The sequence below is a fragment of the Homarus americanus genome, unplaced genomic scaffold (genome assembly GCF_018991925.1).
Source record: "Homarus americanus isolate GMGI-L3 unplaced genomic scaffold, GMGI_Hamer_2.0 scaffold36504, whole genome shotgun sequence".
NCBI classification, from domain to species: Eukaryota; Metazoa; Arthropoda; class Malacostraca; order Decapoda; family Nephropidae; genus Homarus; species Homarus americanus.
The window spans coordinates 107530-128243 of record NW_024737088.1 but is presented as its reverse complement, the minus strand read 5'-3'; the positions used below and the strand labels follow the sequence as shown (position 1 = coordinate 128243).

General features: G+C 46.2%; 1 protein-coding gene across 1 annotated transcript in view; it reads left to right on the top strand.

Moving 5' to 3' along the window:
- Positions 1-3372, top strand: part of LOC121873083 (flocculation protein FLO11-like) — a 35640-nt gene extending 32268 nt beyond the window's left edge. Inside the window, exon 2 of the mRNA XM_042376393.1 lies at positions 1602-3372. Within this exon, the coding sequence (XP_042232327.1) occupies positions 1602-3372 (1771 nt within the window). The remainder of the gene's footprint in view (positions 1-1601) is intronic.
- The last annotated feature ends 17342 nt before the right edge of the window (positions 3373-20714 follow it).

Genomic DNA, 20714 nt, shown 5'->3' with positions numbered 1-20714 from the left:
AGTCAGATCAGCAACCTGGGACCTGGTCACATAATATGGCAGCAGGGTCTACCATTAGACAACACATTATGCTTCCAATATCTTCCCAGGCGGTAGTACCTCCCTGTTTGGTAGCTGCCTAAGAACAGATACATAACATAGGTGATATATAGCTAAAGATAGATAGATAGATAGATAGATAGATAGATAGATAGATAGATAGATACTGTAGTAGGACATATAGACAGACAGGTGGAGGGAAGGGTGAGATATACAGGTGTGTTATAAGGCAGAGGGAAACAAATAGAAAGAAATCTACAGCTATCAGAAACAATTTCCCCAAATTTAAACTGATTTTGTCTACAATGCGGCGTGTGGGAGCCATGGGCGAGTGGATAGTAGTGGTGGGAGGGAGCCATGGGCGAGTGGATAGTAGTGGTGGGAGGGAGCCATGGGCGAGTGGATAGTGGTGGTGGGAGGGAGCCATGGGCGTGGATAGTGGTGGTGGAGGAGCCATGGGCGAGTGTATAGTGGTGGTGGTGGGGCATGGGCGAGTGGATAGTGGTGGTGGGGGAGTGAGGGGGAGCGGCGAGTGGATAGGTGGTGGTGGGGATGGGCAGTGGATAGTGGTGGTGGTGGCATGGGCGAGTGTGTGGAGGTGGGAGGGAGCCATGGGCGAGTGGATAGTGGTGGTGGGTGGGAGCCCTGCGAGGATGTAGTTGGGTGGGTGGTGGGTGCCAGTGGATGGGTGGCGCGGTGGATGTGGAGGGGTGGGGCCTGCGGGATAGTGGGGTGGGTGGGAGCCGTGGCCGAGTGGATGGGAGGTGGGTGGGAGCCATGGGCGAGTGGATAGTGGAGGTGGATGGGAGCCGTGGCCGAGTGGATAGTGGTGGTGGGTGGGAGCCATGGGCGAGTGGATAGTGGTGGTGGGTGGGGCTGGGCGAGTGGACGTGTGGGGGAGCCTGCCGAGTGGATGGGGTGGGTGGGCCTGGGGGGGGGGGCGGGCCGAGTGGATAGTGGTGGTGGGTGGGAGCCATGGGCGAGTGGATAGTGGTGGGGGTGGGAGCCATGGGCGAGTGGACAGTAGTGGTGGGAAGGAGCCCTGGCCGAGTGGATAGTGGTGGTGGGTGGGAGCCCTGGCCGAGTGGATAGTGGAGGTGGTTGGGGAGCGTGGCCGAGGGATAGTGGAGGTGGTGGAGCCCTGCGAGTGGATAGTGGAGGTGGATGGAGCCGTGGCCGAGTGGATAGTGGAGGTGGGTGGGAGCCCTGGCCGAGTGGATAGTGGAGGTGGGTGGGAGCGTGCGAGTGGATAGTGGTGGTGGGTGGGAGCCCTGGCCGAGTGGATAAGTGAAGTGGGGTGGAGCCGTGGCCGAGTGGATAGTGGAGGTGGGTGGAGCCCTGGCAGGAGTGGATAGTGGAGGTGGGGAACCCTGGACGTGTGGCCGTGCCTGAGGGATAGTGGTGGTGGGTAGGAGCCGTGGCCGAGTGGATAGTGGTGGTGGGAGGGAGCCGTGGCCGAGTGGATAGTGGGAGGGAGCCGTGGCCGAGTGGACATTGGTGGTAGGAGAGGACGGCTGGTCGACACAGGGTCAATAATTCACGAGGGCATGAAACCCCGCCAGTGCCACCAATTTTCCTACTGCTCTGGCCGTGTTGAGTGCCTTTACTGCCAGTGCCAGGATCAACAAGTGCCAGGATCAACCAGTGCCAAGGTCTACCAGTGCCAAGGTCAACCAGTGCCAGGGTCAACCAGTGCCAGGTCAACCAGTGCCAAGGTCAAGCAGTGCCAGGGTCAACCAGTGCCAGGGTCAACCAGTGCCAAGGTCTACCAGTGCCAAGGCCAACCAGTGCCAGGGTCAACCAGTGCCAGGGTCAACCAGTGCCAAGGTCTACCAGTGCCAAGGTCAAGCAGTGCCAGGGTCAACCAGTGCCAGGGTCAACCAGTGCCAAGGTCTACCAGGGCAGGTTCTACCAGTGCCAAGGTCACCAGTGCCAAGGTCAAGCAGTGCCAGGGTCAACCAGTGCCAAGGTCTACCAGTGCCAAGGTCAAGCAGTGCCAGGTCAACCAGCGAAAGGGTTAACCAGTGCCAAGGTCTACCAGTGCCAGGGTCAACCAGTGCCAAGGTCTACCAGTGCCAGGGTCAAGCAGTGCCAGGGTCAACCAGTGCCAGGGTCAACCAGTGCCAAGGTCTACCAGGGCAGGTTCTACCAGTGCCAAGGTCTACCAGTGCCAAGGTCAAGCAGTGCCAGGGTCAACCAGTGCCAAGGTCTACCAGTGCCAAGGTCAACCAGTGCCAAGGTCAAGCAGTGCCAGGGTCAAGCAATGCCAGGGTCAACCAGTGCCAGGGTCAACCAGTGCCAGGGTCAACCAGTGCCAAGGTCAAGCAGTGCCAGGGTCAAGCAGTGCCAGGGTCAACCAGTGCCAAGGTCTACCAGGGCAGGTTCTACCAGTGCCAAGGTCTACCAGTGCCAAGGTCAAGCAGTGCCAGGGTCAACCAGTGCCAAGGTCTACCAGTGCCAAGTCAACCAGTGCCAAGGTCAAGCAGTGCCAGGGTCAAGCAGTGCCAGGGTCAACCAGTGCCAGGGTCAACCAGTGCCAGGGTCAACCAGTGCCAAGGTCAAGCAGTGCCAGGGTCAACCAGTGCCAGGGTCAACCAGTGCCAAGGTCTACCAGGGCAGGTTCTACCAGTGCCAAGGTCTACCAGTGCCAAGGTCAAGCAGTGCCAGGGTCAAGCAGTGCCAGGGTCAACCAGTGCCAGGGTCAACCAGTGCCAAGGTCTACAAGGGCAGGTTCTACCAGTGCCAAGGTCTACAAGTGCCAAGGTCAAGCAGTGCCAGGGTCAACCAGTGCCAAGGTCTACCAGTGCCAAGGTCAAGCAGCGCCAGGGTCTACCAGTGCCAAGGTCAAGCAGTGCCAGGGTCAACCAGTGCCAGGGTCAACCAGTGTCAAGGTCTACCAGTGCCAGGGTCTACCAGTCAAGGTCTACCAGGGCAGGTTCTACCAGTGCCAAGGTCTACCAGTGCCAAGGTCAAGCAGTGCCAGGGTCAACCAGTGTTAGGGTCTACCAGTGCCAGGGTCAACCAGTGCCAGGGTCAACCAGTGCCAGGGTCTACCAGTGCCAGGGTCAACCAGTGCCAGGGTCAACCAGTGTTAGTCAACCAGTGCCAGGGTCAACCAGTGTTAGGGTCAACCAGTGCCAGGGTCAAACCAGTGCCAGGGTCAACCAGTGCCAGGGTCTAACAGTCCCAGGGTCAACCAGTGCCAGGTCAACCAGTGTTAGGGTCAACCAGTGCCAGGGTCAACCAGTGTTAGGGTCTACCAGTGCCAGGGTCAACCAGTGCCAGGGTCAACCAGTGCCAGGGTCTAACAGTGCCAGGGTCAACCAGTGTTAGGGTCTACCAGTGCCAGGGTCAACCAGTGCCAGGGTCAACCAGTGTTAGGTCTAACAGTGCCAGGGTCAACCAGTGCCAGGGTCAACCAGTGTTAGGGTCAACCAGTGCCAGGGTCTAACAGTGCCAGGGTCAACCAGTGCCAGGGTCAACCAGTGCCAGGGTCAACCAGTGCCAGGGTCTAACAGTGCCAGTCAACCAGTGCCAGGGTCAACCAGTGTTAGGTCTACCAGTGCCAGGTCAACCAGTGCCAGGTCTAACAGTGCCGGGGTCTACCAAGTCTACTAGCCTAACCTAACCAACTCTAACGTACACACACACCCCAAAGCAAACACAGAACACACACACGCACACACAAAAAGCAAACAAAGAGACACACACACACACACAAAACGTACTCACACACGATACAGCTCATCGTCCAAGTCGTCAGTCGCATACTAACCTGCGGGAGAGAAAAGAGCATGTTAGTACAGACCACAGCTTCCTCTGTTAAGCTAAAGAGAGAGAGAGAGAGAGATTAACTAAATAAATGACAAAAAACGTTAATAAACAAGTCAATTTATATAAACAAATATTTCCATTACTTTATGGCCCAAATTAACAATAAATAATGACCAGCGTCTCTCTGGTGAATACCTGGCCATTACCTGTGAAAATATGGATAGTGTATGAGGCAGTGTTGATAATGTTACAATTAATGTAAACAACCTGGTATATGAGGCAGGTGTTGATAGATAATTAATGTAAACAACCTGGTATATGAGGCAGGTGTTGATAGATAATTAATGTAAACAACTTGGTATATGAGGCAGGTGTTGATAGATAATTAATGTAAACAACTTGGTATATGTGGCAGGTGTTGATAGATAATTAATGCAAACAACCTGGTATATGAGGCAGGTGTAAAAAATAGCAAAGTAAACAAGACTATTGCATAAGGCAGGTATTACTGTCTTTGTTCCTCCACACCACCACAATCACCACTACTATCACCACCACACTACCATTAACATCCTAATGGTACCACGTGACGACTGTATCCTGTGATAAAGGTGAAACTGTAACCATCAACTGTGTCCCGTGACGGAGGTGATATTGACAATTTATTTAGCCAGGAAATACAGTGAATTATAACAACAATACTGACATGGCTGTATACTCGTTAACAGAGCGGTGTTATGGCGGCTTATGATGGTAGCGGTGTTATGGCGGCTTGTGATGGTAGCGGTGTTATGGCGGCTTGTGATGGTAGCGTGTTATGGTGGCTTGTGATGGTAGCGGTGTTATGGCGGCTTATGATGGTAGCGGTATGGGGCGGCTTGTGATGGTAGCGGTGTTATGGCGGCTTGTGATGGTAGCGGTGTTATGGCGGCTAGTGGTGGTAGCGGTGTTATGGCGGCTTGTGATGGTAGCGGTGTTATGGCGGCTTGTGATGGTAGCGGTGTTATGGCGGCTAGTGGTGGTAGCGGTGTTATGGCGGTTGTGATCGTAGCGGTGTTATGGTGGCTTGTGATGGTAGGGGTGTTATGGCGGATTGTGATGGTAGCGGTGTTATGGCGGCTTGTGATGGTAGCGGTGTTATGGCGGATTGTGATGGTAGCGGTGTTATGGCGGCTTTGTGATGGTAGCGGTGTTATGGTGGCTTTTGATGGTAGCGGTGTTATGGTGGCTTGTGATGGTAGCGGTGTTATGGCGGCTTGTGATGGTAGCGGTGTTATGGCGGCTTGTGATGGTAGCGGTGTTATGGCGGCTTGTGATGGTAGCGGTGTTATGGCGGCTTGTGATGGTAGCGGTGTTATGGCGGCTTGTGATGGTAGCGGTGTTATGGCGGTTGTGATGTAGCGGTGTTATGGCGGCTTGTGATGGTAGCGGTGTTATTGCGGCTTGTGATGGTAGCGGTGTTATGGCGGCTTGTGATCGTAGCGGTGTTATGGTGGCTTGTGATGGTAGGGGTGTTATGGCGGATTGTGATGGTAGCGGTGTTATGGCGGCTTGTGATGGTAGCGGTGTTATGGCGGATTGTGATGGTAGCGGTGTTATGGCGGCTTGTGATGGTAGCGGTGTTATGGTGGCTTTGATGGTAGCGGTGTTATGGTGGCTTGTGATGGTAGCGGTGTTATGGCGGCTTGTGATGGTAGCGGTGTTATGGTGGCTTGTGATGGTAGCGGTGTTATGGCGGCTTGTGATGGTAGCGGTGTTATGGCGGCTTGTGGTGGTAGCGGTGTTATGGCGGCTTGTGATGGTAGCGGTGTTATGGTGGCTTGTGATGGTAGCGGTGTTATGGCGGCTTGTGATGGTAGCGGTGTTATGGTGGCTTGTGATGGTAGCGGTGTTATGGCGGCTTGTGATGGTAGCGGTGTTATGGCGGTTTGTGGTGGTAGCGGTGTTGGCGGCTTGTGATGGTAGCGGTGTTATGGCGGCTTGTGGTAGCGGTGTTATGGTGGCTGTGATGGTAGCGGTGTTATGGCGGCTTGTGATGGTAGCGGTGTTATGGCGGCTTGTGATGTGCGTGTTATGGCGGCTTGTGATGGTAGCGGTGTTATATGGCGGCTTGTGATGGTAACTTTTTCAGGAATAAATTAAAATAATGAATATCAATATTTTTTCCCATAATAAAAGATATACTTACATTTACTTTAAACACCAAGTTGATCAGCTCATCAAGCCTGACCTAACCTATCTTAAGTAAAGCTAGGTAACTAATTTACATAAGGTTTGATGAACTTATGATATCAAATGATTCCTTAATGATAGCTACAATTACTACGGAGGTTCTTAAAAAATATATATATAATTATTCTTATATTATAAAAAAAAGAACGTGTCTATTATCCTATCAATACAGACAGAATGAAAACGAGGTATTTTTCGGGGCAAAATTCGCTGGTGAAAACAATTATATATTCACGAGGAGGGGGTAGGGGGAGGGTAAAGGGGAGGGTGGTAGGAGGCGTGTACCACCGAGCCTCGCCACACGCCCTCAATTCCCCCTCCCGCGATAACTCTTACCAATGGTCTCTTCAATGTCTCCTGTTTTTATATACTGTATATATACCGGGATATATTTTTCCATCATATTTTTTTAATCCTATGAATTTTTTCTCCGCTATGATGGTCGCAGTCAGCCACAAACACAGATGTGACTATTCATTCACTGTTATTCATTCTCTCTCTCTCTCTAGGATTCTCTTCATTAATTCTCTCTCTCTCGCTCTATTCACTGTCATTCATTCTTACTCTTAATTATCTCCCACGAGCGTTTTTCATTCACCATTATTTATATTCTATCTTTATTCACTGTTTCAATGTTTCTCTCTAGGCCTTAATTCACTACCATTGAATCTCTCTTCATTCACTATCATTCATTCTCTTAACATTCACTGTCATTCATCCTCGCTCTAACTGTTGTGAAAGAAGTATTCAGCTGTGGTACCCCCACCCCTCACAAGACTCATAAATATTCATCTGGGCCATTTCTTATCACCCCACACCTTCCATCGTCAGCCCACACCCACCCATCGTCAGCCCACACCACCCATCACCAGCCCACATTTATTCTTGGCTAAATATTCCACCCCTACACACACCTCACACCTGCCATAGAGATACACAAATAAACATAGAAATCCAATTATTCGAGTCATCTAAATAATAATGTTTAGATAGATTAAGGCAGGTGTGTCTAATCTTCAGGTGGTCTATATTTCTTCTTATTTTCAATCATTTACATATATTGTAATCATAAAACATTTGATGGCAGCATAAACAAGCAAAGAAAAGAAAGTGGGTCCCATAGGCAAGACAGCCCGCTAGGAACAGTGTGTGGATACAACACACTGTATACTAAGCCTTCGGTACACAAGGAGAGAGGTGCCAGGGGATCGAACCACCGACCCAAGGAACAGGCGAACGCTGTATCCCCACGACAACAAACAAACATTATATAACCCGGAAACAGACAGCTACGCTCCACCCTCCCGTTTTCTGTGAGACGGGTGAAGGTGTGGGAGGAGGTGTAGTCAGGTTGATCACTATAACGAGGGTGACAGGCAGTTCGGCGTGGCGCGTGGGTCAACTATCACCACCACATAATTACCACAGCAACAAGTTGAAGTGGCCAGTTGAGTGAGGCCACTGCTCCCTGGGGCCTTGTGGGAGGGGGGGTAGAAAGAAGGAGAGTGTTGAAAAGGGTAGTGAGGGGGATGAGGGAAAGAAGATAGAAGGGGAGAAGGGAGGGAAGGGGAGAAGGGAGGGAAGGGAAGAAGGGAGGGAAGCGGAGGTGAGTTTCTGGAGGTGGGAAAATGTTGAAGGAGAAGAAGAGAAATTACATGGGATAGAAAATAGAGAGACGGAAGGAGATGGAAAAGAATAAAAAGAAGACGGGAGAGAAGAGAAAGGAGATGGAAGAGAAGAGAAAGGAGATGGAAGAGAAGAGAAAGGAGATGGAAGAGAAGAGAAAGGAGATGAGAAGGAGAGAAAAGAAGGAGACATAAGAGAAATAAGTCACACATTAAATGGTTCACCATAACCTAAGTGTAAAAGTTCATCACAACTTACGTTTGTCTTTCAGTTAATTCCTATTTACCAAGTTAATCAAGATCACCTGAGGATTAGTCCCCCTGCTTATTTAACCTCAAGAATAACCTAACCTAACCTAACCTAACCTAACCTAACCCAGCCTAACCTAACCTAACCTAACCTAACCTAACCTAACCTAACCTAACCTAACCTAACCTAACCTAACCTAACCTAACCTAACCCAGCCCAGCCAAGCCCAATTTAACGTAACTTTAATCACCAGATAAAATAAGGACGTGGTTAAACAATTACTGGGGAAGCTGGTACAATCTATCCCAGTCATGGATAAAATAAACAATGATAAAGGTTGTAGACAGAAGAGTGATGTTGGGAGGATTTAAAAGCAGCATGAATCATTTGCCAGGAAGAGAGATATTGGCTCCTGGTGAAAAGTAGAACCTATGTCAATATTGATAAGCGTCACCATAGATATTTGGTATTTGTCAAAGTTTGGGGGGGAGGGGGTTAAAAATCAAATCACCTGAAGATTAGACACCCTAGTTGATTTCACCTAATGATTAACCACCGTAAACCAAACTAACCTAAACAAACCAAACATGAACTGATCCAACCTAATTTAATGCTAACCTAACCTAACACGAACCTAACTTAACACTAACCTAACCTAAAACCTAATCTAGCACTAACCTAACCCCACCTAATACCCCTTCACTAGGTATCAAAAACATATTTAATCACCAGATGAACTAAACTATAAGAGCTAATATTCAGGTTATCCTTAAAAAAACACCCCCAAAAAAAAAATTCAACACCAAATAACTTTAAAACTCATCAAAACAGCACATCTTCAAAACACATCAAAACAACACATCTTCAACACATCAAAACAGCACATCTTCAACACATCAAAACAGCACATCTTCAACACATCCCATAAACGAGTAAAATGACCAAGGAAAATAATACAAGAACTCCACCAGGATAAAACCTCTTATTGAATTCATCACACACACAACCTGAGGCGGTGGTGGTGGACTCCTGAGACGTGGGTTGGGTACAGGGGAGGGAGGGAGGGGGAGGGAGGGAGGGTCCACCTCACAGGGCAGGCACCACAAAACGGAATCGGCAAAGGAGGATTTGTGGGTGTGGAAGGAGGAGGAGGAGGGAGGAGGAGGAGAGGAGGAGGAGGGGGGAGGAAAAAAGAAGTGAGAGAGGAGTAGAGAAGGGGGGGGGAGAGAGAGAAAGGAGAAGGAAAGAAAGATAAAGAGAGGTAAGGAGGAGGTGGAGGAAAAAGAGAGATAGAAGAGGGAGGAGGAGAGGATGAGACAAAGATAAAAAAAAAAGGAAAGAGACAGAGAGAAGAAGGAGGAGAAGGAAAGGGGAGAGAGAGAAATAAAAGGAGGAGGGGGACAGAAACAGAGAAGAAAACGGAGGAAAGGGAGAAAGAAAAGGGGGAGGAGGCCAACCACCGTGTGATGTATGGCGTGGTTGGTCCAGGGCGCCGGCATTGTAATGTTATTGTTTACAACTGGCGGTCAGGGAGAAGTGTACGCGAGGGAGAACAGGGAGATGAAGAGGTGGAGGAACAGGACGCTCGAACACGGGAGAGATGGGGTAAATAATGAAGAAAGAGAAATAAAAAGAGGAGTGAGAAGAACAAAGGAAATGTAGCGAGAAGGGAAAAACAAAACTCCCTTTGTCTGATCCAACAGGTATATATCAACAGTCCTCTAAAGGAGTTTCTATGTCTCTTAAGAACCAATAAAGAGTGAGTTAGGACGGGTGAGACAATGGCTGCTCAGACCGTAGAGTTTAGCGACTATTACACCATCTGGGGGTTCATTGTGAGCCTTTTGACTGACGCAGTTTACTCATGCGCATATTACAATACCCTCCCCACTCTCTGCTTCTCGACATGGGGTGGTGAAGAAGGAGGAGGAGGAGGTCATGGTGTGTGGCCCAGAGCAAGGTGACCACACCCTCAACGGTGGGGGGAGGAGGAGGTGGGGAGGGGAGGGGGGGATGTATTTCCTGATCCTCTATCATCCCCGCGCCTCACCTCACCACATCCCCGAGTCGTCACCACGCCATGTCTCGCCATATCAGGTCGTCACCACACCACGCAATGCCACATTCACAACTTTAGATCGTCATGACAACACGCCACACCTTTAACATTATCACCAACCCCCCAACACCACCACTATCACCACCTCCAACACCACCACTATCACTACCTCCAACACCACCACTATCACCACCTCCAACACCACCACTATCACCACCTCCAACACCACCACTATCACCACCTCCAACACCACCACTATCACACCTCCAACACCACCACTATCACCACCTCCAACACCACCACTATCACTACCTCCAACACCACCACTATCACCACCTCCAACACCACCACTATCACCACCTCCAACACCACCACTATCACCACCTCCAACACCACCACTATCACTTTTATTATCACCACCGTTATTAACACCTTCAACACCAACACTCGCGCCACCATCACATACACCACCAACAACACGACTACCACCATTGCTAGAACCACCATTACAACCACCAACCACCACCATTACCACTACTAACGACACCATTACCACCACAACAACCACCATCATCACCACCACTATTACCGCCATCACTACCACCATTATTACCACCATTACCATCATCATCACTCACCCGCCTACACCTGAACGTGAATTAAGTTTTACGAGGAACGAACCAACACCTTGAGGCCTTAATTATGATGAAGCTGAATACTCGTTTTGGCTGTGAAGGGCAATTACCCTTAACACAGGTAACATACAGGTAAGTCAGGAAAATAATATTACAAAAAACATAACACAACAGAGATAAATACAAGAAAAAAATAGGGAAAAATCAATTATAAACAAGAGAAATTTGACTGACAAAAAGCACAAAGAAGATAACAAACAAACAAACGAGAGAAAAACAAACAAAACTCAGGCAACAAAACAACCACAAATCACAACAAAAACAAACAAAAAGGTAAACATAAAAAAAACAAAAAAAAAACAAAAGAAACAAGATTGGTAACAAAACATTGACAGTAAATCCAGTGAATCCCAACTCCTATCGTGACCCAAAACAAAACACTCACCATCTCAAACTCCCTAAGACATATACCAAGTGTGGCAAGCTCTACCAAACACAGAATTTGACCTTTCTAAAAATACTGATTTGCACTTTCTAAAAATTTAAAGGGATATAATTCATCTGTGGTTTACTCTCTCCTGCGCAAACTTTGTGAGGCAATAACTCAAGTATCAATGAACTTCTACTGTTGGTGATTATTGAGATTCGATTGAAAAATATGTAATTCAATTCTCTCAATTATCAAGAGGCATAAATAATTCCTGTGTGGTATATTCAGTAAGTCAGAATAATATGGTGAGGAAATAGTTCTGAGATCGATGATAAAGCGTGTATAAATTCATACCACTTATTTGTAATTTCTGGAATACCTGTAAAAAAAATGAGCTGTGTCAATATCTACCTTTACAAACTTCATGGGACCTTAACTCACGAATGATATAAACAATCACGGCCAAACATCGAGATGGTAATAGTTCTAGTATAGTTCACCTGGTATAAAAAGTTTCACACCTGTGCTATGTGTAGTTACTGAAGAGGGTCGTGTGCGTCGTGTGCAGAATGACACACACACACACACACACACACACACACACACATACATACATACATACATACATACATACATACATACATACACACACACACACACACACACACACACACACACACACCTGCCCAACCGCATCTAGCCCATACGAGCACGAACTGATTGCTACAAGAACAGCCCAGTCCCAACCATTGTACAAATTATCAACACCTAATTATTATATATCATATTTGTATTACTTATGTTACCTGTACATCATTTGTAAATCAAGAGAACCATTCCCCGATTATGTAATTGTATATTTTCAGCCTTCCGGCTGCCATGCTCTTTCAATAAACCGTTAATTATTATTATTATCACACACACACACACACACACACACACACACACACACACACACCACTGCTGTCGAATTAGGAGGAGCTTAAAACGAAGAACAACTACTAAGATGACAATATCAGTCGATCACTCTGCTTTCTATGATAAAAAGACTATCTGCTACTATAACTAGAGCGATATATCGTGTGGAACGAGAGAACCAATTTTAATATATCTTATACCGCCTATAACTCCAGGCCAGGAATATTGCCCTGCTGTTAGCTATCTCATAATTTATTGCCTTGGAAATTGTTGAGTTACAAAACGGCCACTCAAAGAAAACAAATTACACTCCCTTCACTAGCTCATAAAATACCCAGACGAGGGCAACGTTTCAGAAGCCTTAATATCTCTTAAGATCTCAAGTCGAGTTTACAAAGGTTTATAAGATGAATATTTTCTCCCTAAGTGAATGATATACGGATGCACTTAAGTGTTTCATTTGAGCTAAAAATATAGAAACATGGTACAGAAAGAACAATAATATTATACCGAGACTCTACGTTAACTAAATAGATTCACTAGGCAACAGGTAAAATTGAGAGAGAGAGAGAGAGAGAATTTGGTGGGGTGGCAGCGGCAGCATCACACAGGTAAACATCTCCACGGGGTCAACAACACACCTCATCCTTTTATTCAGACCTATAGAAGAAAAAAAAAAGAAGATAGAAGTGACGTCATGTATCTTTCTTCACTCCATCTATCTTTTGTTTCTCTCGTCTTTTCGGGTTCATTTATACCTCCTCATATCATCATCTTTCCCATGGCACAGTATTCCAATCCTCCTGAGTTCCCCTTCCAGACCCTCCCACTCACCACCACCACCACCGCCGCCACCACCACCGCCACCACCGCCACCACCACCACCACCACCGCCGACACCACCGCCACCACCACCACACTACCACCGCCACCACCACGCACCACCGCCACCACCACCACCACCACCGCCCACCACCACCACCACCGCCACCACGCCGACACACCACCGCCACCACCACCACCACACCGCCGCCACCACCACACCACCCATCAGTATCACCACACAGATCATCAGCCCCTGAAGATCTGTGGTGTTCAGGTCCTGTCTGAGGCCACTGTGAAACGGTCATACCTCTACCTCATACACACACACACACACACACACACACACACACACACACACACACACACACAACTTTTCAAGTGTGTGTGTGTGTGTTGAGTGTGATGTTGAGTGTGTGAGAAGATAAATGAGGGGTGGGGAGGGGTGAATCGTGACACCAGACCTCCCCTGATTAAACCCTCCCTTCCTCCCCACGACAACACTTAGATACTTCCTGCCCAGTAACATTGTATAGTTGAGGGGTCGGGGGAGGCTGGGGGGGAGATGATATGAGGGAGGGGCGTGTGTGTGGGGTGGGGTGGTGAAGAAGGAAAATCTACTGATTCTCTCTTATCTTCCCTCCAGTACCCTCTTTACTCATTGCACTCTCACCCCCCGCCCGCCTCCCTCTTCCTCGCCCTCACTCGAAAACAATGACTTAAGGTGGGGGGAGGGGGGTAGAGGGTGTTCACGGAGCCTTGATGAGATGTAATCAACCAGTGTTATTGGCCGTCGTCAGCTGTTTCTTGTTTTTCATCCTCCTCCTCCTCCTCCTCCCCGCAGCCTCTAATACCCTCCTCACTACCTACCTCCCCACTCCCCCAGGGATAGTAAATGAGACGCGCGCGCACACACACACACACACACACACAACATACGGTCAGAGAGGATGGGTCAGCATCCCTCACGATGGCGGGAACATGACGTAATAGCCTGTGAAAGCAATAAGAGTGATGACACGGCCCTAACACACACAACAACATCTGCACCAACGAGCTAAGACAGCCAGCCAGTCCAGCACCGCCTGCCCCAGCTGTCCGCCAGAGCGTGAGTCAGCTGGCACATCCAGTAACTGACAACATAACAGGGAGCGGTGTCGACCCCTCCGTCACCCACAACACCCTCGTGATGATCGCTCTACTTCCTGGACTCAAGGTGTAGCTGACAAAGGAGGCTGACACCATTCATGAAAGTACACACACACATATATATATATATATAGACTTCATCACATTCTCTTTGAACCAAGATGAGTGCAGGAATGGCGAGACATGTTATAAATATAGCAACACATCCCGGCAACTTGTCAGACCAACACAGTCATGAATATGTTACGAGGCTCATGGCTGACAGACCACACACACACATACACACACACACACCCTGGTCGGGGGAGGTTGACTGATTTTCACGGCCTTGGAGACTATGTTACGTGTCACTCAAGAATCCTGCCGACACACACATATAAGGATGCCAGACCATATACACACAAATCTCATCTAATGCCTCAGTAAATCTCGTTGTTCTGAGCTTCTCCAACACTGACACTTTTGAGCTGTTCGTTGTACGTTACTCTCTCTCTCTCTCTCTCTCTCTCTCTCTCTCTCTCATATACACTATACACACACGCACGCACATCCACAGTGAATCTTATTAGAGTTCAGGGAATTTCACAACCTTGAACTAAGATGATTTATGAGTCACTTGAGAACCTTAGTGGTGACCATAACAAGGCACACACACACACACACACACACACACACACACACACACACACACACACACACAGTCACACAAACAATCATCTCTTAATCTCGGTCCTCAAACGGCTTCAGAACAACAAAGGGAAGGGAAGAGGGTACAGGAGGGGGGAGGAGCTAATGTCCACATACCCAACCCTACCACAAGCTGGCCTGGGACATAGGAAACATTGGGGAAATTCTGAATAGGGAGTGGAAGGGAGGTGGGAAGTGGAAGTTGGGGTGGGAGGTGGAAGAGGGAGGCTTTTTTTTTTTTACGGGGATTAAGCCACCCATGCACAGGTCACTGACCCACGTCGGGGCCTGGGGGGCGAAAATGTAATAATAATAATAACAATAATAATAATTTGTTCATTATAAATAAAAATTATAATAAAAAATAATAAAATAATAATAATAATAACACTGATAATAATAATAATAATAATAATAATAATAATAATAATAATAATAATAATAATAATAATAATAATAATAAAGAACCATAAAGAAATACAACATTTAAAATAGATCAAGAGTGAGAAACAATATATGTATGTTGTGATGTCAAAGTAAGAGAAACAATTGAGACCCTGCAACTGTGTGTGAATGTGGCAGAAGTCAGATCACCAACCTGGGACTTGGTCACAATTTTCGTGATGCCATATGGCAGCAGGGTCTACCATTAGACAACACATTATGCTTCCAATATCTTCCCAGGCGGTAGTACCTCCCTGTTTGGTAGCTGGGGAGGGAAGTGGAAGAGGCAGAGGTGGAAGGCGTCCACACAGGTGAGTCAAGATGTACCCAGATAGACTGACATCAACACCTGCTCACTCGAGACCCATTGCACACCTCCCTCCCTCACCACCCCACGACCCTCACCTAGTTTATTGGGCACCCCCTTACATCTAGTGTAAGACAAAGGCACTACAGCGTCAAACAGGGAAGCAGCGGAGTTCATGCTTGCCCTATTACACACACACACACACACACACACACACACAGATAAAGACGCTTGTGTCTGTGTGAGTGAGTGATGTACACCAGTCTCTCTCTCAACCATCCTGTTCAACCCAGTTCACAATACCCATTAAACTCCCCCATCGTCTCTCCACTCCTCTTCCTCCATCTCCTCACCCCCTGCCTCCCTTTCCTCTCCCTCCTCCCAAAATCTCCATTCCATCTCCCCAGTCCCCCCCCAGGAGTCACAAGGGACAGGGTGGGAGTGGCGGTGTTAGCGTCCATCAGGCCACTATTCAGAGAGCTTCCTCCTGCCCTCCCTCCACCTTCACCCTCATGTCTTCACCCCACCTGCCCTCCACCCACCTCACACCCACTTCCCACACCTCTACATCACCTCTACCCCTCCCCACCTGTTACAAGAGTGAGTGTTTCATAACTTACTACATGTATAATCGCCATAAATTTTACCCCAAAGTACTATAACAGATTCTTAATTAATATATTTCAGTACTATAATCGACTTGCCTTTCACCTGAGAGTAATATCATATAGCCAGCACCGACTGCCTATAACTGTCTAGAATTGCCCTGGCCTCTGGGGACGTGTCCAATTAACCCTTTGATGCTTACCCAATTATAGGCCACTCTCCAACTGGCCCTGACTGACTAGGCCATTTATAATTTTTTTTTTGTTCTAAATCCTTTATTCATTGTAACCCACCTACCCACTGGCTATAATCCTTCCTTATGCTACTATAATTCTTGTTCTTCCATTTGTCTCCCTAGCCTCCCTTACACTGGCTATAATTCCCTATAATTAAAACCCATATTTATTCCCGCATCCTTCCATATTATACTATACTCTTCTAAAATTATCACCTCCTAATTACCTTTTCCCTCCTCTACACTAATATAATTCTCCTGTAATTACCCCTACTTTCCGCCACCTCCCCAACAATACCTACAATTACCCTCTATTTCCCCTAACCTTCTCTATACTACCTATAATCAATCATTCATCATTCACTATCTATAATTTTTCCATCATTCACTCCCTACCTATCACCCCCCCCCCTCTTTATCAACGTTCACTTATAATTATTCACAAAAAAATCAAAACCAAAAATAATAATGAAAAAAATCGGAATTTAAAGTTCTTGTGATGCTGATTATTTTTCTTAATTTTTTGATTTGTAGTTTTAAAGAGGATTTTTTTTAATAAATTTTGAATGTTTTTTCTTTAAAGGCAGGATAGATATATTTTTAAATCTGTATATTTTTTGAAGATTATGGTAGTTTCCTCTTAAAAGACTATACCGTAGTTCCCCTTTAAAGGCCGGTATATATATATATATTAAAGACTACGCTACGGTATTTCCATTTCGTTAAAAGACCCCGGTATTGCGGCTTCACCCTTGACCTTCATATAAATGGATATAAAATATAGACAATTTATTTCATTCCATTTTTTACTGAATGAATAATTACCCCGAGTGTTGCCACATTACCTCCATACACCCTTGACTCTGTTTATGTCCCGCAACCAACAGTGGAAGGGGTCTTGTTTAGTTACCCCTCGTGTGTACGTGTCTGTGTGTATGTATGTGTCTGTCTGTCTTCGTGACTGTTTTTATAACGTCTATCTGCTTGTCTGTCTATCTGTCTTGGTGTCTGTCTGTCTGTCTTCCTGTCTCTCTAACGTTTATCTGTTTGTCTGTCTGTCCATCTGTCTTCGTAACTATGTCTGTGACCTGTCTGGCGTCAATCTGTGTAGTCTGCTTGTCATGTATCTCTCTTGCTGTCTGTCTGGCTTCAACATCTTTCTGTCCGTCTTTTTTTTGTCAATCTTTCTTTCTGTCTGTCTGTCATCTGTCTGTCAGTTTACCCCATTCAACACAATTAACCTTTACACTCCACGTCTACACCAGGTAATATCGCGACCTTCAGACATATTTATTTCTATATACTTTTTCTAAGCCAGAAGACTTTGGTTTACCCAGTCTGGTGTTCAGCTTCAAACCTTCATCTACATGGAAATAAAATATTGTGATTTATTTATTTTTTATTTTTTTTTTATAAATCATTTGCAGACTTTTTTTTTTCTTTTTCTTCTCTAGTTCATATTCCTTGATTGAACAATTCTCAATTAATAAAATTCTATTCACAACAAGATTATTTATTTTTGGTTGAAACTACGATGGATATATTTATATTTTTACTGTTATATTTCATGGGTTTACCTCTCTCTCTCTCTCTCTCTCTCTCTCTCTCTCTTTCTCCCAGCCCTCACCTCCCATACCTTCCTCCAACTCCCCCGACTTTCTCCCCCTTCCCCTCATCCCCTACCTTCCCTCCCCTTCATCCCCTCCCATCCTCCTCACCCCTGACCTAACTCCACATCTTTTCTTCCCCCAAACTTTTCCCTAATTTTCTCAGGACTAACATTTTTCCCCCTGCAGCTCCGTAATTCCCCTGGATTTCCCTAAATCCTGCGGGGTGGGGTGGGGTGGGGTGGGGTCTCCCTGGTGGTGGTGGGAGGGGAGAGATTGGGGCAAAATTCGTTTGATTCATTTCAATCGATTTATATCAATTTAGAACCAACGTTATGGGTTACAGGTAAAGGTGGTACAGGTACAGTTACAGACACAAGAGTACAAGGAAATGATACAGTATTTGTGCAGGTGTATATAGTTACATGCATTACTACAGGTATAGATACAAGCACGTGTAAATAATTATTATATCTTGTCAATACTGTATATTAAGATGAGCGCTTCTCCGCGTGCTGCACTGCGTAGTTCCAGGTGCGCCAACGAATACAGCACACCAACATCAAAACTCCCTTCACTGCGCAGTTATACGCTTATCTAAGAAGATCGCATATTATACTTATGATGTAAATATACTGCGCAGGTGGGATTCTCTTCAACATTAGTGAGCAGTTGTGAATGTATTTGTTTTACTGCGCAGAAGGGCATCTGTATATCAAAACTGAGCAGTTACAAAGTTGTCTTTTAATATTGCAAAGTCACCAAAACACTGCGCTTCCCATTCAAGGACACCGTATATGTAACTCTGCTTAATTTATATTTAGAAACTTTAGCGTAAAAAAACAGAGAGAGAGAGAGAGAGAGAGAGAGAGAGAGAGAGAGAGAGAGAGAGAGAGAGAGAGAGAGAGAGAGAGAGAGAGAGAGAGAGAGCACACTAACACATTCTTCATCTTTTTACCGTAAAGTGGAATTTGTAACATTTTTACCAAACAGATAAATTAATAAACTCCATCCAAGGGAAATGTCACAACTAAACATATTTATACTGAGAATAAAAAATGAATATAAGTGTATGACAACTTTCAACACTTAAAATTAAACCATTGAGGATGAGGGTTTAAGTTTTCATCCTCAAAGGGGTTAAATCATTACCCGTTTAAACCATCCTCCTGAAGGGGTTAAACCATCCTCATCAAGGGGTTATAAACCATCCTCCTCAAGGGGTTAAACCATTACCCTCACAACAATCCGCCAACCAATATTTTAAAACTGCTCCAATATTTCTCCCTTACTAAATAAAATATTTTACAATAGACAAGTGAAAAAGTTGCAGCCTCTCTCTCTTCTGTGTTGTACAAAATGGTTTCAATCTAGCCAGTGGGAATCACACACATGTTTCTCTTGTTTGTGTAGATTAAGGGGATGATGTCACGATTTTGCCTCCTCCATCATCAGGTACAAACTCAGAATTGGATAGAGAGTTTATTCACGAAACAGATAGAAATACAATTACGTATACAATGCAGGTAAAAAGATTTCCCCTGATGTATTTATATGTCTTAACAAATACCCACAAACACTTAACACAAAAACACACGCGCTCACACAAAAACAACTCGTAACACATTCACAACCTAAATGAACAGGCCAACACATCAGAAAGAGTCTATCACCTGGCCCTCACCACCTGGCCAAACATTAACACTTCCCTCACGTCAAACTTTACGACATAAACTTTTTCAATGTTACGAGAATCACAAATCCCCGCTGGTATCATTAACCCGTATTTCACCTCCGATAGAACTATGAGACCCCACAAGAACTGACCCATTATTACTAGGGGAGGATGAAGGTGGTAGTGGTGGTGGTCCCGTGTTGTGGTGTAGAGGTTGTAAGATGTTGTCTACCCGTATTTCAGTTGTGTGTAGTGTGTGTGTGTGTGGTGTGTGTATGTGTGTGTGTGTGTGTGTGTGTGTGTGTGTGTGTGTGTGTGTGTGTGTGTGTGTGTGTGTGTGTGTGTGTGTGTTAAGATAAATTTTTCAAAACAAGGTTGGATCATTCTGTGTGTTTGATGAATGGGAAAGTATTCTTCTTCTCTCTCTCTCTCTCTCTCTCTCTCTCTCACAACAATAGGTACACGGAGGACTATTCTACATATTTTTCCTGTCCACCAATTTGTGTCAGAGTCCCAGTACGAACAGTGAACGACCCCTGACAAAGACGTGTTTTTGTTTCAACAGGTATTTTTTCCCACTGAATATTAAATTGAAAGTTTGTGTGTGTGTGTTGGGGGTGGATGCTATTGTTGTGACCCCTGTGTTGAAGAGAGAGTTATGTACAAGGTCCTCCGCATAGCCATTGTTGTGAGAGAGAGAGAGAGAGAGAGAGAGAGAGAGAGAGAGAGAGAGAGAGAGAGAGAGAGAGAGAGAGAGAGAGAGAGAGAGAGAGAGAGAGAGAGAGAGAGCAACACACATGTACGTTTATTTAAGTGAATTCCAAAAATTAATTTCTGTATTGTCAACAAAACCAGACCTTGTATTCTTCCACAGCTTCCCTTCCGTGTCCTTGAGGTGGTCTTCACACTAGCCAGGACACAACACCTTCGGTAAGATATTAAGCAGGTCATGATAAGGTTCCTCTGATTCTATTATGCTTCTTGAAGGATCATATCTGGTGTGTGTGTGTGTGTGTGTGTGTGTGTGTGTGTGTGTGTGGTTACCCCATGTGAACCGTAGTTACCTGTGTTGCGGCAGCTCAAGCAAAGACTTACACAGTCGTTATGGTGGCGGGAGGACCATGGCAAAGGCTTACGATAATCTCCTGGTGATGACTCTCTCTCTCTCTCTCTCTCTCTCTCTCTCTCTCTCCCACACACAACAATGGCTAAGTGGAGGA